This window comes from Pyrus communis, chromosome 6, assembly GCF_963583255.1.
Source record: "Pyrus communis chromosome 6, drPyrComm1.1, whole genome shotgun sequence".
Lineage (NCBI taxonomy): Eukaryota > Viridiplantae > Streptophyta > Magnoliopsida > Rosales > Rosaceae > Pyrus > Pyrus communis.
Genome location: NC_084808.1, coordinates 17,576,571 through 17,592,241, shown reverse-complemented (window position 1 = coordinate 17,592,241; position 15,671 = coordinate 17,576,571). Strand labels below are relative to the sequence as shown.

General features: G+C 37.8%; 2 protein-coding genes across 8 annotated transcripts; one reads left to right on the top strand and one right to left on the bottom strand.

Moving 5' to 3' along the window:
- Nucleotides 1–876: 876 nt before the first annotated feature.
- LOC137737118 (cysteine synthase-like) lies at nt 877–4,512 on the top strand. 4 transcript variants are annotated; one of them, XM_068476502.1, is made up of 11 exons: nt 877–965; nt 1,404–1,465; nt 1,568–1,677; nt 1,820–1,877; nt 2,249–2,512; nt 2,617–2,754; nt 2,911–2,962; nt 3,497–3,576; nt 3,864–3,923; nt 4,068–4,148; nt 4,232–4,512. In XM_068476502.1, exons 2-11 carry the CDS (start codon nt 1,424–1,426, stop codon nt 4,322–4,324), a joined length of 978 nt encoding a protein of 325 aa, XP_068332603.1. In that variant the 5' UTR covers nt 877–965; nt 1,404–1,423; the 3' UTR covers nt 4,325–4,512. The 4 variants fall into 4 exon arrangements, with proteins under 4 accessions (XP_068332603.1, XP_068332600.1, XP_068332602.1 ...); XM_068476499.1 differs by having other exon boundaries at nt 895–965; nt 1,379–1,465; XM_068476501.1 differs by having other exon boundaries at nt 902–965; nt 1,386–1,465.
- A 3,168-nt stretch (nt 4,513–7,680) lies between these two features.
- Nucleotides 7,681–14,951, bottom strand: LOC137737351 (SART-1 family protein DOT2-like). Of its 4 annotated transcripts, XM_068476803.1 has the most exons (15): nt 14,648–14,951; nt 13,498–14,352; nt 12,492–12,633; nt 12,354–12,408; nt 11,735–11,848; nt 11,524–11,620; nt 11,288–11,354; nt 11,101–11,160; nt 10,198–10,819; nt 9,287–9,759; nt 8,723–8,943; nt 8,284–8,368; nt 7,982–8,067; nt 7,870–7,891; nt 7,681–7,775 (listed from the first exon to the last, which is right to left on the bottom strand). In XM_068476803.1, exons 2-13 carry the CDS (start codon nt 14,319–14,321, stop codon nt 7,993–7,995), a joined length of 2,835 nt encoding a protein of 944 aa, XP_068332904.1. In that variant the 5' UTR covers nt 14,322–14,352; nt 14,648–14,951; the 3' UTR covers nt 7,681–7,775; nt 7,870–7,891; nt 7,982–7,992. The 4 variants fall into 4 exon arrangements, 3 of the variants coding, with proteins under 3 accessions (XP_068332904.1, XP_068332903.1, XP_068332902.1); XR_011068822.1 differs by having other exon boundaries at nt 7,870–8,067; XM_068476802.1 differs by having other exon boundaries at nt 7,681–7,891.
- Nucleotides 14,952–15,671: the final 720 nt, after the last annotated feature.

Here is a 15,671-nt window from a genome sequence, read left to right as displayed (position 1 = left end):
GCTTTAAAAAGCAGCCGACAATTTCCCGCTCCTATGCAAAGTTTGGGTATCCCTCCCATACTCGTGCATGCACTGAGACCACTTGGATTTTCTTTCTTCTTGGTGAGCGTGGTGTTCACTTGTCTACTCCTATTTACTGCATTAAATTGAGTGCTAACCAAGTTCATAATGCTCGCACATTTCACATTGAACTGGATTATCATTTTTTGTTCATGAAAAAGTTGTTTTTGGTAGTCATCGTGTTTGCTACATTGCCTTTATTGTTCACATCAAGGCTCTTCATTAGCCTCGTTATGTGCTTTTTTGTTTTAAGGTTGTTTAATTAGGCTCGTACAATTTGCGGAATGTTAAAATAGGCAATTAATCCGAAGTTATATCGTACAATTTACGGAGTGTTAAAATAGGCAATTAATCCGAAGTTATCTCCACAAGTATTATGTATTATATGAAAGTAATTTTCTATTTAATTATAATAAAATTCTACCAAAACAAGGCTTTATATAACCCCGCATACATTGTAATACTTTGCACAAATCAATACATGGAGTCATATTTATTCGCACGCCAGGTTTACCGTAAAAGTAGGAAGACATAAAAGTAAAGCTACATTCAATATAAAACCCGGTAAATGATTCTGGCGAGAATCATTTTCCTAGGGATTTCGTGATCGTGACTGTTTATCGTACATCGTGTGATCAGTTTTAATTAGATAATATTTATATTTAATTTTAAAATTTAAAATAATTTTTAATTGTACGATGTACAGTCACGATCACGAGATCCTTAAGAAAATGATCCAATGAGGATTCTTTTTCATAAAACCCAATGAAACATAATCGTATTTATGACGTCATATTTATGAACTAAATATATATGATTTCTGGTAGCTTCATTGTTTTTGATCTTCTTCTTCACAAGGCGTGCTCATCAGCTGTGTGGTGGTGATCATCTTACGGTCTCAAAAGGTGAAATTCTCGGTCTTTATGTCTTAATTAAGTGTTAATCACATTCACAGATTAAGAACTGTTTTTGCTTCGCTGATCACATCCACAGATGAGTTACCCTATCGTTCTGCAAATTAAACTCATTAAAAATTCTGGGGTTTTGAAAAATAGCGATAAACCCACTAATCTTTGTCATAACCAGATTATGAAATCATTAATGAAAGTTAATTGAAACATATTCAAGAAAATACTCTTTAATCTTGTATTCAATTCTTAAACTTTATTGCCAATTGATAACTTAGCAGTCGGTCGTTTCCTTATTTTTGCTAAATGATTGTGTTAGACTTTTCTGCCTTATTAATTTTTTAATTTAATTTTTTTTATTCCATGAAAATTAAAATTTATTGTAATTATGGTTAAGGAATAAATTTTAGGTACCAGGTGTGTTTTTGGTTGCAGAAATCTGCAAAAGAAGCAAAATGGCCGTTGAGAAGGCCGGCATCGCCAAAGATGTCACTGAAGTAAGCTGTCGAATATCCGAGTTTTATGTGTACTAGGGTATTGTGTTTTGAATGGTTTGTTTATGTTTATGATGCTGAAAATATCTGTTTCGTTGTGTATAGTTAATTGGAAAAACCCCGTTGGTGTATCTGAACCATGTCGTGGAAGGTTGTGTTGCTCGTATTGCTGCCAAATTGGAAATGATGGAGCCCTGCTCCAGTGTAAAAGACAGGTATATAGGCTTTCAGTTGTATGGCTTACTGTTTGGTCATTTTCTTGTTATGCTTGCTGGTTTCGCGGCAGTGATACCTGAATGTGTTGTGCTTTTGCTCTGATTTCTGTTATTGTTTACTGATTATTGAAAAACAATGCAGGATTGGTTATAGCATGATTGCAGATGCCGAGGCGAAGGGCCTTATCACACCTGGACAGGTTAGTTATTTGATAGGGAAACTTGCTGGCTGGGACTGTTGTATTTTGAAGAATTTGTGCATGAAAGAGAGGATGCAACCGCCTTCCCCGTATACTATTCTTGATTTCTCCCCTAGCTGGCGTTTTATTTCAATTTCAAATGATGAAAAAGATGCAACCATGCTTTTCTCATGGGATGTTTTTGGCTGAAAACATGATTGGACTGTGTAATTAGAGAGGATTTTTTTGCATTAGAAGTGTTAAGCAAAAATTTCAAACATGTAATAATAGTCTACATTTCATAAAACTACTAAAAATATTGGTTTCACCAATATTGTGAGCTGACTGATCTTCATTGAATCTGACATTTGGTTGGATGGTGTTTTCTGAAGAGTGTCCTCATCGAGCCAACAAGTGGTAATACTGGGATAGGATTAGCCTTCATGGCAGCAGCTAAGCATTACAGACTTATCATTACAATGCCTGCTTCAATGAGTCTTGAAAGAAGAATCATCCTCCGGGCCTTTGGAGCTGAGTTGGTTCTCACAGATCCTGCAAAGGGCATGAAGGGGGCCGTTCAGAAGGCTGAAGAGATATTGGCAAAGACACCTAACGCCTACATTCTTCAGCAGTTTGAAAATCCTGCCAACCCTAAGGTATCTACTCAATCAATTCTACAGGTTATGAAGCTGGCGCAACTTGCAGAAAAACAAAGGGTATATTGTGCTTGGAAAAAGTTATTTGATTTTTGTTACTGTAGATACATTATGAAACGACTGGACCAGAGATATGGGAAGGTTCGGGAGGGAAAGTAGATGCTTTTGTTTCTGGGATAGGCACAGGTGGAACTATAACAGGTGCAGGGAAGTTTCTAAAGGAGAAGAACCCTGACATAAAGGTTAGCACATTTTAAAGGTTAATCTAAAAAGTTCTTTGGTAAATTTGTTTATGAGCTTCTTTTGAAGAAGATCTGAACAATAGCCTGTACTTTCTTCGTGTTTTTTATGCTCTTTTACTTTGTCTTATTGTGTTCCTTTTTCTTTCTTAATGTTAGCTGTATGGTGTGGAACCCGCTGAAAGTCCAGTCCTAACTGGAGGAAAGCCTGGTGAGTTATACTGCATTGCTGCTCTGAGAATATTTGTATTCCTTGCATAATCTGGCCTCTGCAATCTATTTACTGGCCTTTTCACTAGTTTAGAGAAAATTTTGTTCGTAATTTCTGTGAGATTTTTAGCCTTGCGAATGTAATTTGGTTTCTGATGGAGATACGGCTGTAATAAACAGTTGGAGATTACTGATCTCAGATGTGACTGGTAGCATAGGGAAGAGTTTCGTTGAGGGACACTCAGTTACTACTTCGGTGGAATGAGTCTCTTTCTTCTATGACTGAGAATGTGTTAATACTCTTATTTTCTGTAGCTTCTGGCTTTCAACTTTAGTTGGCTTCTGATTTATTAACTCAAAAGTCTGTTGGAGTGAAAATTCTTCCTAAACCCCAATTCTACCATACATGGTGTAAATTATCCCTCAATCTTATACATACTTAGCTTATATATTTATAACTTCATACATGACTGTCAATTCTAGTTTTTGCTTGCACGTTGTTGAAGTTAATTATTGTGCTCCTTCTAATGTAAAGGTCCCCACAAGATCCAAGGAATAGGAGCTGGTTTTATCCCGGGTGTTTTGGAAGTCAATATCATCGATGAAGTTTTTCAAGTAAGGCTCAAAGGGTTTTTACTTAATCGATCATAATTACTCAAGTGCATGACATTTTTCATAAATCGTTATATTATTATTTGCAATACAATCATTTATGGAAACAGCAGTCAAGCCGGATATATTGTCTTTCATAGTGTTTTAATGGACGAGTGTATGAATGGCCAACAATTTCTGTGAGCTGGTGTCTGCAAAGAACTTAGGAAAAGACACAGCTTGTTAGTTTGTTTCTAACAGCTATTAGCCTATTACTGCTGCCCGTGTACTAAATCTGTGATGTGTTGCAGATATCAAGTGATGAAGCAATTGAAACAGCGAAGCTTCTCGCACATAAGGAGGGTTTGCTTGTAAGTTCTTAACCTACAAACAACTAGTAGTGAGTTAATATCCTTGATATTGAGCCATCACATTCGAATTTGTGCCATATCTAGGATGAATCACCGTATTGCAGCCTCTGTATTGAATTACAAGTGTCTGATTATCTGTTCCAGGTGGGAATATCATCTGGAGCTGCTGCCGCCGCTGCAATTAAAATTGCAAAGAGACCAGAAAATGCTGGAAAGCTCATTGTTGTAAGTTGGATCACTCCCATTCAGTTACATAGACCATGTATCAGCGTTCTGCTCAACTGCTAATACACATCTACGCAATGTAGGTGATATTTCCAAGCTTTGGGGAGAGGTATCTCTCCTCTGTCTTGTTTGAGTCCGTGAGACGGGAAGCCGAAAGCATGACTTTCGAGCCCTGAGCTGATTCCTCGGTTTCTGGCTGCTTCAAGTTTTAACCGGTGGAACCGAATTGTCTCGCTTCTTAAGTTAAAAGCTAACATAATCTGGTAGTGTTTTTCTTATGTTGTCGGGGTTTTGGCTGGTTCTCTATACAATTCTGAAGTGCAACTTCACCCCGTTTAAGAGTTTTCCGGACTATTACTATTCACATTAATTTTTTTAATGCATAATTAAATAATGTACGCTAAAAAAATTTTTGATTTTTTTTTTTTCTAAATATATTTTTAAACGTTTATTTTTTATTTTATTTTAATTTTAAAAGTTGAAAACCTACGCACCGTTCGATCTCCATTTTGGAGACTAATCGGCCCAGATTTTGCCGCGTCAAACACCATCAGTTGCCTAGTTTTATTTTATTTTATTATTATTATTATTATTTTTTTTTTTGGACAATGGGCTGCTTGTTTTATTGCCAACAACACATATTTACAAGAAAGAGGCTCACATACAAATCAAACACAACAACAGAGTATGGACCCCCAATGTACAACAAAACCAAGCCCAACAGAAAACAGGAAAAAAAAAATATATATATCCTAAGAGCCTGCATCCTCTGCCGCTGCTGCCATCAAAAGGACCACCAAACTCGAAATGGTGGCCTGAAATCAAGCCAAATCGAGCCCCAAATGAATAAAAAGAAGACTTCAACAACCTCTAAAGAGCACATCGAAGATCGGCACCACGAATCGAAGGAAGCAATTGCCTAGTTTGATTTGGAGAAAGGCAAAATTTCTCATATGAAATTGACAGGGCACCATTTGAGGGGAAATTTTTCCAGATGACCGGCACATTAGCTTACTTGCAGTTCCCAACCAATACAACTTTAACACGTGCCTATTTCATTAAAGATTTGCCACGTTTTGATATTTATGATAGGTATTAATAAACAAAACTCCTATATACCCTTACAGTTCAAAGAGAAAGAAGTCAGAAAAATCTCCGACTACCTTTTCCACGTTGACCACCCACTCTATCAGAAACCACCCACCTCTATCGCCTCTCTGTGATTCCATCGGCGACACTCCATATATTCTCTCTTCCTCTTTTTCTTCCCCCTCTCTTGTTCTCCCACACCCTATCAGAAACACCCACCTCCATCGACCCAAATTTGCCGTCTCCGACCTTCAATTTAGGATCTGTCTTTCGGCATCCATTGTGTCCATCTCAGAAAGAGCACAAGGAGGACAAAATATTGAGATGAAAAAGAAAGGGAGAGAGAAATGTGTGGTGAAGGGAGGGATGATTGGGGGTGGGGTGGATGATGCAGGTCTCCAACAAGGAGTTTTCCACTTGGGGAGGCATGGGAGGAGAAGGGTGTGGGAGGTGATTTAGAGACTAGGAACATAGGGAGTGGATTTAATTTTATTTTTTTACTTAATTGTATTTATGTTATAAGAATACAATTGTCAACAGGTTATTAGTGGGGAACACTACCTGTAATGCTGAGGTGTGTGTTCTAGTCACATGAAAAAATTTCTCCCATTTGAGGAAGGCAATTTCTCTATGAAATTGTCGGGGCACTGCCAACGCTTCCTGTGCAACCTCTCCACTTCACTTTGACCAGCAAAGTCATCTTCAAAGGAGATGGCTAAAGGTCCAAAGCCAAAAAATGAGTTGATTTGTTCAAAAATTCGTCTCCAACTAATGGTTAGGCTATAATTTTATAGAGTTCATCAGGCCATTAAAAGGGCATTAGGCTAACCAAATGTAGCTCCCCCTTTAGTTTTTTATTTTTTTAGGGCCCAATCCTCAATTGCAATAATTAATTCAAATTCAATAGTTAGATTTGAAAACATGCAACGGTAGTTTAATTAAATGAACTAATAAATTTATAGTATAAATTTAAAACTAATAAATTATTGAAGAGCTATGTTTAGCCCCTTCGGTTGAAGATGGATGACTATGGTCTAACATTGTTTATTTAAAAATATTTTTTTATGCCACTTAGTACTATAGTAAGTAGTCTTGGATGGTAATCAACTCTCTGGTTCGATACCTTCTTGCTTAAGTAGACTCGCCCGAGCTCTAAGACGTCTGTCGTTATGGTCCAATTTGTTGACTTCCACAATACCGTCTACCTTCTGGGGACTTGAGTATATCTTGTACCTAAACTTGTCATTCAACTTTCTGAACGGATATCGGAAAACTTCTCTGTGCTATCATATGTCTCAAATGGTGCGCTCTGTGGTGAAGCCCGACTCCATGTTCCACGATGCAAAAACAGCACGCTTAACCGGAACTCAAAGAAAGCTGGTACATCTAACTTGAAATATATTATTCCAGGGATCGTATCAGCAATGTTGATACAACGCAGGAAAAGGAAAGCGGAAGTTGCAACAGAGACTACCTTGCTACCTCAACTTCTTTGGCAAAGATTTTCACGCGCAGAACTTGTGAGGGCGACAAACGGATTCAACGAAAGTAACTTACTTGGCACGGGGGGTTTTGGCTCAGTATATAAAGGTACAATTTCTGATGGGAGAAATGTTGCTGTAAAGGTTTTCAATTTACAGCTTGAAGGGGCTTTTAGGAGTTTCGACAGTGAATGTGAAGTGCTGAGCCAAATTCTTCACCGAAATCTCGTCAAAATCATCAGTTGCTGCAGTCAAGTTGATTTCAAAGCCCTCATACTGCAATACATGCCTAATGGGAGCCTTGAGAATTGGATGGCTCTCCGTTGAGTATTCTGCACAGGTTGAACACAATGACGGACGCAGCATCGGCGTTGGAATACCTTCATCACGGTTATTCGATACCAATATATGTGGGATCCACTTATATTAGAGAGTGTCAACTGTTTACAAATAGTATTATTGATCACTAAATTCACGTAAATTAAATTATGCAGAGTTCGAGTTGGAAGGAATTGTTTCAACAAGAGGGGATGTGTATAGTTTTGGCATTGTACTTATGGAGACGTTCACAAAAAGGAAGCCAACGGATGAGATGTTTGTTGGGGAAATGAGTTTAAAGCAATGGATTGCAGGTTCATTACTTTCAAACGATGCATTCGTTGAAATCACGGATGCCGATTTACTTGGGACGGAGGAAGATGGTGGTTTTGGGAGCAGGAGAGATTGCGTATCATCCATCATGAGATTAGCTCTAGCGTGTTCTGCAGCATTGCCGGAAGAGAGGATTAACATGCAAGATGCTCACGCCGCACTCAAAAAAATCAAGATCAAGTACTTGGAAGGATTGTGGAGGACTCAAGTCTTAATTTTTCTTCTGCAAAATACGATAATTTATCGTCTAAGATAACTAAATCTAGGCGTCCAATTGAACAATTTATCGCATACATTGATGCACAGTTGAAAAACCTCCAACCCACGATTATATTCTCGTCTAAACTCCAAAGGTGCAGTCACACCTTCAGATCAAATGAAATCCTCGGACGGCAAATACAACACCCTGTTCAAGGAAGAAATAGTTTTGCGTATATTCTCAGAACAGAAAATAACATCTCTTTTAATACTGTTGAAAGTTCGAAACCATCAGAGCCTACCTCGAAAATTCTCTCCACGGCTCTGTCAAAAATAAGTTTCATGTACGGTCAGTAGTAGCGAACAAATAGCGGAAGAAATTGAAAATGTTGAAGGTCAACTCCAGAATCCAACCAAAGTGAACTTCAAGTTTTAGGCCTCTTTGGTGTGTCTGAACTTTCAGGCTCAGCTTTGCGCTTTATCCCTAGGAAATGTTCAACCTGAAAAAAAATAAACTAGAGAATTATTCTTTCCATGGAAATGAATGGATAAAAGGGGAGAAAACAGAACGTCACAAATGAATGAATCGATATTTACTACAAACTATCAGTAACTGCTGCACGCAAGACAATACAGCAAGTAATATATCACCTAGAAGCATTTTATATAGATCAAGGTCAAGAAACGAGGGTAATGTACTGTACGAGTTCGCTCACCTTTCTGTCACCAAGCATGGGTGTCAAGCCCCCGGGGAGATCCCTCTCAACCGTTGCAAAACCACTTCTGGGATCGCTAGTTTGCCTGGAAACATAAGAACAAAGGGGGAAAGGGTAAATCAATTGGGAATTCTCATGTTGAATACAGAAAGGATTAAGCAGGGAAGCATATACCACAGCTCATATTTCTTATTCAATTCTTTAAATTAAGACATTCAGAAAAGTGTTCAAAAATTTAGAGAATTAATTGAATCATTTCTTAAAGTTGTAAAGCACCGTTTTAATGTATGAATATCTCACATATACCAACTCCAAGCCTAGTCACAATACTGATTTTCTTGTTTGAAGCTGTCTTGGTCAAATCCTACTGAAACTAGCAAAAATTGATCCAAAACCAAAAACAAAAATCTGAGTTGAATGAAATGATTGAAAAGCATACCCTGGTTTAACATGGCCACTGAGGACAAGATATGGTGTCTGCAAGCGAGCTTGAGTGTCCCTCATCCTCTCCGCAGACAGTGATGGTGTATCTGAACTCTTCATCTGCTTCAACTTTAGTTCTTCCTGGTATTGCTTCATGCGCTTTTCTTGCTTCATCTTTCCAGGCCCCTTCCCATGGAACTTATGAGAAAGTATCCTAAAGGCTTCCTTGGGCGTCAACTGGTGAAAATAAGGAAATATGTTAGCAGCACATAATAATAAAACTACTTGATCACTGATGAAGCAAAGATAAAAACATACAAAATAATGCATGCACCACAGCTTTCCAAACACAAAACTTCTTTGTATTATAAGCACAGAAATATTTAAATTGAATGTCGCTAACCTACTACACAGCTTTTAAAAACTACACATCCAAACCTAAAATTGAGCCCGCGTAAAAGGCATAAGAAGATTATCAATGACCAAGGCTAATATAACTCTATGACCAGATTCACCGCAGTGTAACCATGCCAAACCATAAAAACAATTAACTGTAAAGGAACTGAACAGAAGTACTTACAGTTCTGCCAAATTCATCGGTTCTCTCAATGCGAATATCCTTTTCCTGATAGACTTTAGGTGCACGAGTATCCTTTTGATGGCTGGAAGAGGATGAACGAGTATCCCTTGGTTCATCCTTTTTTTGACGTGATGTATGGGTCTCCTTTGGCTGCTCCTCCTCATCATCATCTACAATACCAAAAAGTTTGCTCTTTTTCTTGTCCATGTTTCTGCCACCCCAGTCAATACCTTCTTTAAGGGTTCCTCGATCTTTAAGCAGCTTCAGTACACCTGATAAGCCCTTCCCGACCGCAACTTCATGAATTGTTTCATCAGGAACTACCTCCTCCTTATCCTCATTATCAGGCTGTTTGTCTTCATCCATATCATTAACTTCAGTCCATCCACCAGGTTCATCCATTTTTTCTTCATGGGGAACTTCGGGTTCATCTTCTTGCATAAAAACATCTTCACTTTCAGGCTTGTGGGATTCTGAAAAAGTACAAAAAAGGAAAAAAGTCATTTTCTAATTATAGATGAAACTGTGATGTAGCGGCAGAACATTAAAAATTTTCCATAAGTTTAGAAGGTTATAATCAAAACATCCTTGAGAATAACATTGTAAAGCTTGCAGAAGGCTCATAATTTAACACACAATTACACAAATTTAAAGCAGAAAAACAAAGATCTAATTGGCATGTAAAAAGCAGCAGGAGCAATATTATACCCCTCCATGGGACATTGATAATTAACGAACCAGAATTTGGTGGGATAGGAAGATGGTCACCACCTAACTATAAGATGATGACCATTATAACATGATGTCTAAGCTGGGAAAGAGAGGCACTCCCACCCTCAGCCAATAGAAAATCAATTAAACAATACCCTAAGGTTGATTAATAAAAGCAAAAACACAAAGATAGAAGATACCTTCATCAAGCTGGAGGCCCCAGACAAACTCTTCCATCTCAGTGAAGACAACCTTGTTATCCTGTGACTCTCCAGTTGAGGGGATTTGATCATCTGCAGTCTGACTACTGCCAGTGGTGGTGGCAAGGAGAGCAATCGCTTGTGGACCAGATACAGTTTTTTCCTCCTCTTTCTTTTTAAGAGCCAATTTCCTTGCTTTCTCTAAGGATTTATACAGATCATCGTCATCATCTGCGAAGACAGGATTTTCATTTTCCTCTCGTTTAACAGAAAGAGTTTGTTCCAGTCGCAATGATTTAGATGCCTCGTCTGCTCTAGCATAAGCCAGCTGGTATGCACTATTTCTCCTTTCAGCTTCCAATCTTTCTTGCTCCTCTTTACTGGCCTGCCTCTTTGCATCATTCCTAGAACCAAGGTCTTCAACACCCAACCCTGCAGATACTGCTTCTGCTTCAAGGGCATCTAAGTCTAGCTTCTCCCTCTTCCGCAAGGATTTCTTTTTCTTAGGTTTTTTAAACTGAAGCATTTCATCTTGAGTATAGAAATCAGATGAGATCTTCCCAGACATGTTGAGATCTTCAAAGCGGTCCTTTGTGGGAACACCCTGTATCCTCTTACGTAGCTAGCAGAAAGAAGTAAAGCCACTGTTAGTCTTTTCAATTTCTTTTGTATTTCTTTGCCTTTATCTAAAAGCACTAAGATTGCACTACAAACTTCAAATGATCACAACTCAAAAGATAGGGAACCCAAAAAAAAAAAAAAAAAAAAAAAGAAAAAAAAGACAGAAAGCAATGAAAGCAACACCTATTAGAACACCATTTCATTTCACTGCAGCAAATGCCCTGAAGTCCTATCCTCCTTTTTATTACCGCTCACAAATTATGATGAGAAAGAAAATAGTACCTCTTCAAGTTTCTTTTCTGCTTCGCCAGTAAAGCGTCCTCTTTCATCTAAAGTTAACCCCTGAAAATAGACATAAATTAACATATTAAAACCATGTTCCCTGCTCAATGTTTCAAACAAATGTACATGAACAAGGGAAAACACTGGGTTGTAAGGTAAAACGTAGGGGAGATAATAATATTTTCACCTCATCTGGGGTTGGATCATCATACTGTGGAAGCATTTTCTTCTCAGCGCCAGGGTCGTCATTAAACCTGATGCGCCATAACACATGCATATAGTTAATACCAACCAATGTTGGCAATGAGATGTGAAAAAATTCCAGATTATAGAAGATGGTTAGAATAGACAATGTCACCCAATAATTAAGTTGCTTTTGGCAAATCAAATTTTTATTACACTTTATAATTATGGTTAACATACTTATCGACATAAGCCCCCCTTTTCTTCTTTGCTGCCTTGTAAGCATCGTCTCGCTGCTTCTGCTCTCCAATTTCCACATTCTCAAGCATATCAATGTCTGTTACAATGAAACAAAAACCTCTATTAAACAGTATAAAATTAAAACATCCATGGCATGCCTAAGAGAGGCTCTGGGCCGTGAGAAAAACAAACTAACTCAAAACTTCTTTACCTTCATTAATGTCACCATCAGCTAGAATATTCTGATCTTTGAGTGTTAAAACAACTGCCCCGCCTTCCATTACTTTGTCAAGGCCATGAAGAACTTTAACACCAGCTAGATCATCTGTAAACAGGTATTCAGAGTAAGGTGACATCAAAAAACCAATAAACCCAGAAAAAAAGCATCATAGATTGCAACTAAGTCATTCAGACAGTATTGACACGTCAACTGAAAATGTGAACCCAATTCTACAAGTACTATCAACAATATTAGACCCCACAACTTGCAACTGTTGGGTCACAGTTAAAGATATAGAAACCATATATCAAGAGCAGGTGCATATTGTCAGAATACCGAATCAAAGCTCTAGAGGCAATGAGGCATACAGACACAAGTCCTCAAGGTTGATGTACTTTTTATTTTGTGCTCAGGTGTAAAATAAATTCCGTAACTCTACAAGTTCTAACATAAAATATGCATTCTACCTTAACCATAGCGCCACATACGGTATGTTCTCAAATATAAAATGAAACGATAACTAAATTCAAATTCCTGTTGATGTCCCAAGGACCCTTAGCTTCTATTACGAAATATTAAAAAAAATATCTGAAGTGAGAAGGAATCTTACGAGTGGGATCCTGGGCTGTCTCCTCATCTTCACTTTCTCCTTGACCAATATTGTCCTGAGAAATTAAAATTATATGAATGGCAGTTATAAAATCAAGAAGCTGTAAACACAATACAAAAGGAACACTATCAAACTGACCTGTTCCTCGAAAATCTTAGAAAGCTGGAAAGCTTTCTGCTTTTCTGCATTCCTTTTCTCCTCGATCTTACGACTCCTACTAACCCATGCTAAAACCTCAGGAACATCTTCTGTTTTCTTCTTTAATCTCTCTTCCTTTGTCCTGAGAAAAAAGCAAACCCAATATAACAAATTTGTAGCACGATGCAAAGAAATATAGACGTGTTACACATGGCAATGTCCTTAAAATAAGTGTTTACGTACATCTATGTATACAACTCAATACAGTTGTATTGCCACCATCTGCTAGAATGTTATGATATTTGAGTGTTCAAATTAGATTTAAGTAGACCCCATGTAATTGAACGTTGAAAATTTCTGAAAGAACAATACCCACTCTAGGGGGCTGACCACCGTCCCGATTAACCACTAGGTGTTTGAAAATTAAAAATGGACGCCTAGCCCGCCAAAGTCGCGACTCTCACTTAGACAAAAAGTAGATAACTTTCATTTTGCATTTTATTTTTTTCAATAAATTGTAAGAAACCTGTTGAATACTTGGATAAACACTCATTATATGCTTCTTACCATGTTTTCAATATGTTCTAATACTTCATAATCTATACGTCATTCTATTTTGCAACTTATGTATCCCAATACAATATGTTCTAATACTTCATAATCTATACGTCATCCTTTGGGAGATGTTGATTCAACTTCTTTTCTTTTTTTTTTTAAACACCCAGTATGCTTTTGCATATTTCATTCTGCTTACTATTAACTTCGAAGCACATAGCCCAAGAATATTATGCATATTGTATATCACAGACAAGTTCAGGTTGCCCATAAGATGACTTTATATGATTCCTTTGAATACACCAAAATCCAACTTCTTCAGTTCCCAATAAAGAACAATGAGATGCAATAATGCTTAATGCAAAATGGGATATGAAGCGGAAAAAGATAAAATAGGTTGATAACATAAATCAAATAGGCATAAAGAGAACATAAATGAAGCCGTACTTACTTCAAGATGCGTTCCTCAAGCTCCGATGATGATAGATGTGTTCCACTTGATAAGCCATCAGCATGCCGTTCATCCTCAGCATTATGGGAAACCTTCCCTTGCTTAAGAATGTCTTTATCCCTGTTATCATCACCATTTAGCTTCAACTTATCATCTCTTTCAACGCTTCTCCTGCTTCCTCTGTCTCTTGATTTATCCTTATCTTGATCCACCTCCCTCTCTTTTTCCCTGTACTTGTCTTTCACCCTCTCCCTATCGGTATCTTTATAGCTTTCCCTCCCTTTCTCTCGATCTTTATGTTTTTCTCTCTCCTTTTCTCTTTCCTTTTCTTTTGCCCGGTCCCTTTCCTTTTCCCTTTCCCTGTCCTTATCCCTATTCCCCCTCTCTTTCTCTCGTCCTCGATCACTATCCTTCTCTGCCTCTCTCTCCTTCTCCCGCTCTTTTTCCTTCCCTCTGTCCTTTCTATCTTTCCCCCTATCATGCTCCTTTTCTCTATGACTCTCTCGATCATAATCTTTCTCCTTCACCTTGTTATCTCTACTCTTATCCTTATACCGGTCATCTCTATCATCCTTCCTCTTTTCCCTGCCATATGCTCGATCCTTTTCCAAATCTTTAGATTCTTTCTCTCTTTCCTTCACAACATCACTCCTCGACTGCTCTCGGTCTTTACTTCTGGCATCCTTCTCTTCCCCTCGGCTACTCTTCTTCCTATCCTTGCTCCGGTGCCTGCTTGATTTGTCAGCCCCGTCTAAATCATCATTTGTTCCCTCATCCCGATGCTCCCTCATTGGAGAGTCATCCCGATCGTACTCCACTTCCATTTGCTACACACTAAACTGCGAAACTCCACCACTGGAATATCGAAAATCAAAGAAATCAAACCACATAAACAAGCGATATAACTTTCCAAAAACCCAAGTACATTGTAAAGTATTAAGTTCAAAATATCCGGTGTGTTTGGCAAAGTGATAACATAACGAAGGAAAAAGCATCAAATTCTGACAATTTCACTTAATTGCGAAAAATAAACAGAATACGATTTTTACATGAACATATGAAAACTGAAAAACCCTAATCAGCAATAACAAAATTAAACAATCGATATTAACTGAAAAAAAAAAATCAATATTTAGAAAGAAACCGATACCTTATGAATTGTATCGGGTTTGTTAGGCGGCAAGTGTCGGCGGAGCTTCCTTCGCAATCTCAAATATCTATAAGCTCTGTTTTGCAAACTTGGACTGGAATTTGTTTGCTTTGGTAGATCGTTCAGAAATTTAACAACAATTGAGTAGCGGAATCCGGATTTGGATGGCGGCGATGGCGATTGAGCGCTTGAACTTGTTGAATTTCGAAGCTATATGGGAGCACGACAGTTGAGTGAGAAGAGGGGAGGGGATGTGGAGGAGGTGTGGCGGATTTGCGTGGGTTCGAAAGCGGGGAAGTGCAACGACTTGAACAAAGGAAGGGGTCTATAGGGGTAGTTTCGAGTTTTCACCTTTTAACCGAGCCTTTTCTTTCTCTTTCATTTTTAAAATTTAGTTTTTCTATTAAAAAATCACTAATACTTTTTATTTGTTTTTACTAGTATATGCTTCCGCACCTCATGTATGAACATTATTTTTATTTTTGTTTTTAAAATGACAAGGTAGGAGAGAGAGTATGGGAATGGACTGAGGAGAGATGCTTTTGTTTTTTGTTTTTTGTTTTTTATTTTTTAATTTTTAATATTAGATATATGTAAAATTCATGTAGCTGAGGTTTAAATAAACAAAAAATGATTAATCTCAGTTTATTACTCTAAAGTTTCTTGGTTTTCAACATTTGGTATATGAAGTTTTTTTCATTCCAGAATGGTACCTAAAGTCATAATTTTAAGACAGTCTCATACATCCGTTAAGTTTCCGTCAGAACCTCTGTTAATTGATGACGTGGCACCTACATGGACAATGAATGAGTGCCACGTGTTAGTATGGTTCTACGTGAATATTAAAAAAATTAAAAACTAAAACAATTTTAAATTTTAAATTTAAAAACTAAAAAACCAAACCTAAACCTAAAAAACCAATCTAAGTTCATCTCTCTGTTTCTTCTTCCCCACCCAACACAGAAAATCACGATCCTTCCTCTTCCTTCGCCTCTCCCCCTCCCCCTCCTCCTTCGCCGGCATC

Excerpts from the sequence above, each read along its gene's own strand:
- LOC137737118 (XM_068476502.1), top strand. The coding sequence starts at position 1,424 with ATGGCCGTTGAGAAGGCCGGCATCGCCAAAGATGTCACTGAA. Across the intron at positions 1,878-2,248 it reads GCCTTATCACACCTGGACAG|AGTGTCCTCATCGAGCCAAC; the intron begins GTTAGTTATTTG and ends TGTTTTCTGAAG. Across the intron at positions 2,755-2,910 it reads AGAAGAACCCTGACATAAAG|CTGTATGGTGTGGAACCCGC; the intron begins GTTAGCACATTT and ends TCTTAATGTTAG.
- LOC137737351 (XM_068476801.1), bottom strand. The coding sequence starts at position 14,321 with ATGGAAGTGGAGTACGATCGGGATGACTCTCCAATGAGGGAGCATCGG. Across the intron at positions 11,355-11,523 it reads AGGGGGGCTTATGTCGATAA|GTTTAATGACGACCCTGGCG; the intron begins GTATGTTAACCA and ends ATGGCGCATCAG. Across the intron at positions 9,760-10,197 it reads GGGCCTCCAGCTTGATGAAG|AATCCCACAAGCCTGAAAGT; the intron begins GTATCTTCTATC and ends GTACTTTTTCAG.